This window comes from Trypanosoma equiperdum, assembly GCF_001457755.1.
Source record: "Trypanosoma equiperdum strain OVI genome assembly, contig: ctg_1820, whole genome shotgun sequence".
Classification (NCBI taxonomy): Eukaryota; Euglenozoa; class Kinetoplastea; order Trypanosomatida; family Trypanosomatidae; genus Trypanosoma; species Trypanosoma equiperdum.
Genome location: NW_027123861.1, coordinates 1 through 3,167, shown reverse-complemented (window position 1 = coordinate 3,167; position 3,167 = coordinate 1). Strand labels below are relative to the sequence as shown.

General features: G+C 39.6%; 1 pseudogene across 1 annotated transcript; it reads left to right on the top strand.

Moving 5' to 3' along the window:
* Window positions 1-1,376: 1,376 nt before the first annotated feature.
* TEOVI_000564300:pseudogene lies at window positions 1,377-2,351 on the top strand (annotated as a pseudogene). The gene has a single exon. A coding segment is annotated over exon 1 (975 nt).
* Window positions 2,352-3,167: the final 816 nt, after the last annotated feature.

The following is a 3,167-nucleotide window of genomic DNA, read 5'->3' as shown; positions in this document are numbered from 1 at the left end:
AAAAAAAAACACTTATGAAATGTATGAACTGATGTTAACATATCGCCCCCGCACCTCCGTGGAACTTTTATGTACAAACTGACGCTTGTGTCACTTCCCATTCTTTTCTTTTTCTTTTTCCTTTTCTTTTCTTCTGTTTAAAAAAAAAAAAATTCGTTCCCTACAAAACTTTTTGTCACCATGCGACCATATGTAAAAAGATAAGGAGGAAGTGACACAACATGATATAGCAAAAGAATTATTGGGGAATAAAAAAAAAAAGGAAGCGAAGGCACCGAGGTTCCTCATATTCTCGTGCTTGAGATAGTCTCGAGTTACAGTTCGCATATAAAATAAAATAAAATAAAATAAAATATACGTTTGCTTGTGTGCACTCATGTATGTATTACTGAATGAGGAAAAAAAATATTACGCCTGCACGCCACGCCACGCCATACCGAAATTTACATCGTGTGAAGGAGAGCCGGTGACTTATGTGAAATTTCTAATTAGTGAATTTTAAATGGAAAAGCGGATGAACGAAGTGCAAAAACAGTGCGGGGTCCACAGTTGGCGCTTTTTTTTTCTTATAAAAAAAAAATATGTATATATGCTCCGCGAATGTCAGTGAAGTGCTGAACACTCCAAAAGTACTCAAAACATTCTCCAAAGTTAGCGCAGGAGGGAGGAACAATTCACGTCGAACGCATCTCAACTTAAAAAATAAAATATGAAAATGAAAATTAGCATTAACATTAACATATCGGAAGATGTTGTTTTTTTTTTTAAAAAAAGAAGGGTTTGATGTCGAATATGCCATGCACAAACTTTTCAAATTAATGAATATTCGTCCCACCTTTATGGCACATCGGGTACATAAAAGTGAATGTGAGGGGTGAATCACAAAAGCCAACTGTAACTATGGGGGGAATCGCCATTATTTCTTTGAAAAATAAATAATGCAACAACACATATTCTTACGATGTTAACGTCTCCTTCTCCTTCACGGCCTGGTAGTTGTGGGATCGATCGTGCGACCACACCGCATATGTGAAAATTTGTCATAATTAACACCATGTTCGGGTTTGTTTAACAAAAAAAATAGAAGAAAAAAACATGCCTTTTCTTTACCTGCTAATAATAAAGGGGTCGTACCAGTTACCACTCAACTCTCATAACTTTTTTTTTAACTAAAAACAACAGTAGGCACAAACGAAACTTACACATCGAACTTTATAAAAGCGTTACGTAACAAGGCGGCACCGTCAAGGCCCTTTCGCAAAAATAAAGACTGCAGAAAATGGCGGAGCACTACAATCAACTACGAAAAACGGTGTCATCGTCTTTTTTTTTTTTTTACATGAAACTCAAAGGACAAACACATTTTTTAATGAAAGGATGAATATTTGATGTTCGTTCCGTCTAATGTTGCTGCCGTGTGGAAGGCACAAAGATTCCTAGCCGTCCTTGGAATTCCTTCTGTGGACAACAGTGAGAGAAGCAGGCGGCGTGACTTGCAGCGACAGACATGCTGGAAGTATAGTGGCGTGGCCACACGATCAAACAACTTTAGTGGGAGTCTCCTGCCATTATATCTTCTCGCACCACATCAGTCAAACAGTTATTTGATTTCACACTCACTAAAGGAAGAGGCCGCACGTACACATGACATTATTACACTACCAACAAATGATGTCTCTCCATCCACACGGAAGAAGATTGGTGAGAATGGAAACTGGGGAATTGAGGCTGAGGTTGCGATGAGTCGGAAAACATATTTGTGGCTTCGGTTTGCTCTTCACATGTTTCCTAACGTAAGTTACATTGTGAAGGGTGATGATGACATATTTATTCGTGTTCCAAAATACCTTGCGGACCTTCGTGTAATGCCTCGTCATGGTTTGTATATGGGTCGTTACAACTACTATAACCGGATATGGCGGCGTAACCAACTTACATATGTGAACGGATATTGCATTACTCTCTCCAGGGACACTGCACAAGCCATCATCTCGTATAAACCTCTTGAGCGTCTAGTGAACATGCCCTTTTCTATGTGGGACTATTTTGACTTTCTTGATCTTGGCATGTTCTATGAAGATGTGATGGTTGGAATGATACTGAGAGAAAAGGTAGTGTACAGAAACCTAATAAGTGTGGAGATGGGTCGTTGTCACTTTCACAATGCGGGCAAGTTTGGTGTGAAGAAGAGCGTTAGGAACATGTCTGTTGTGATACACCACATACAGGAAGCCGATTACGAAATGTTAATGGACTACTTTCCTGAAGGTGTAATACCACCGGCACCCTCAAAGCTAATGTGGTTGAATAGCAATTGGGCAGCGATGCAGTGTGAATTCCGACTTGGACGGAAAAGAGAAATCCTACCTTCTTTTCCCTTTTGGCGTAAGAGGGCCTGAATTATTGAGGTTGCTTGGGAACTATGAGATCCCTCACCCTATAGTTTGTTAGGATTGTATTAGCGTCACTCCTATTCCTGAAACACTTTAGTTACTTTCTGTTTGTGTGTGTCTGTGTGTAATAACCGACGGCATACTATACCGTTCGTTGATTATTTTTCCTTGGAACTCGTTTGTTGATCACATGACAGTTACGCCGTTTCGTTTCGGTCAAAACTGGGAGGTTTGGTTATGAACAGTTTTTGGGTATCGTTCGAAACCGTGATTAACGGTCCCTTTCCCCCAAATGTAACTTTTAAAATATTGCCTAGTTTGGGAGTGGATGTCCTACTTAAGTTGTAAAGTTTAATAACTGTTGAGATATTCATGATTTCAAATGTCTCCCTCGTGGACGTATATCCTCATGCCTCATACGACCTTTATGAGTTCTTTCATAGCGGTCTACATTGAATTGTGATGAACATGAATTTGTCAGCTAATTGTGTTTCTAACAACTGCGCGAATTCTCGCATTTGCCAATTTAAATTGTTTTTCCCTCGATAACTTCTTTGTAGACATGTCACCGCTGAAGATGCGACCAACACAAGCGAGGAGGAGGCCACGTACAGCAGACATAGCAGTGATACTTCTACTTGTGATGTCACTCTTGATTATCTGCTGCAACTTACATAGAATTCATGTGGTATCTACTTTTTTAGATGAAAATCAGGCTGGAGTTTCACAACCGATAGACGAAGATGAATATTTGATGTTCGTTCCGTCTAATGT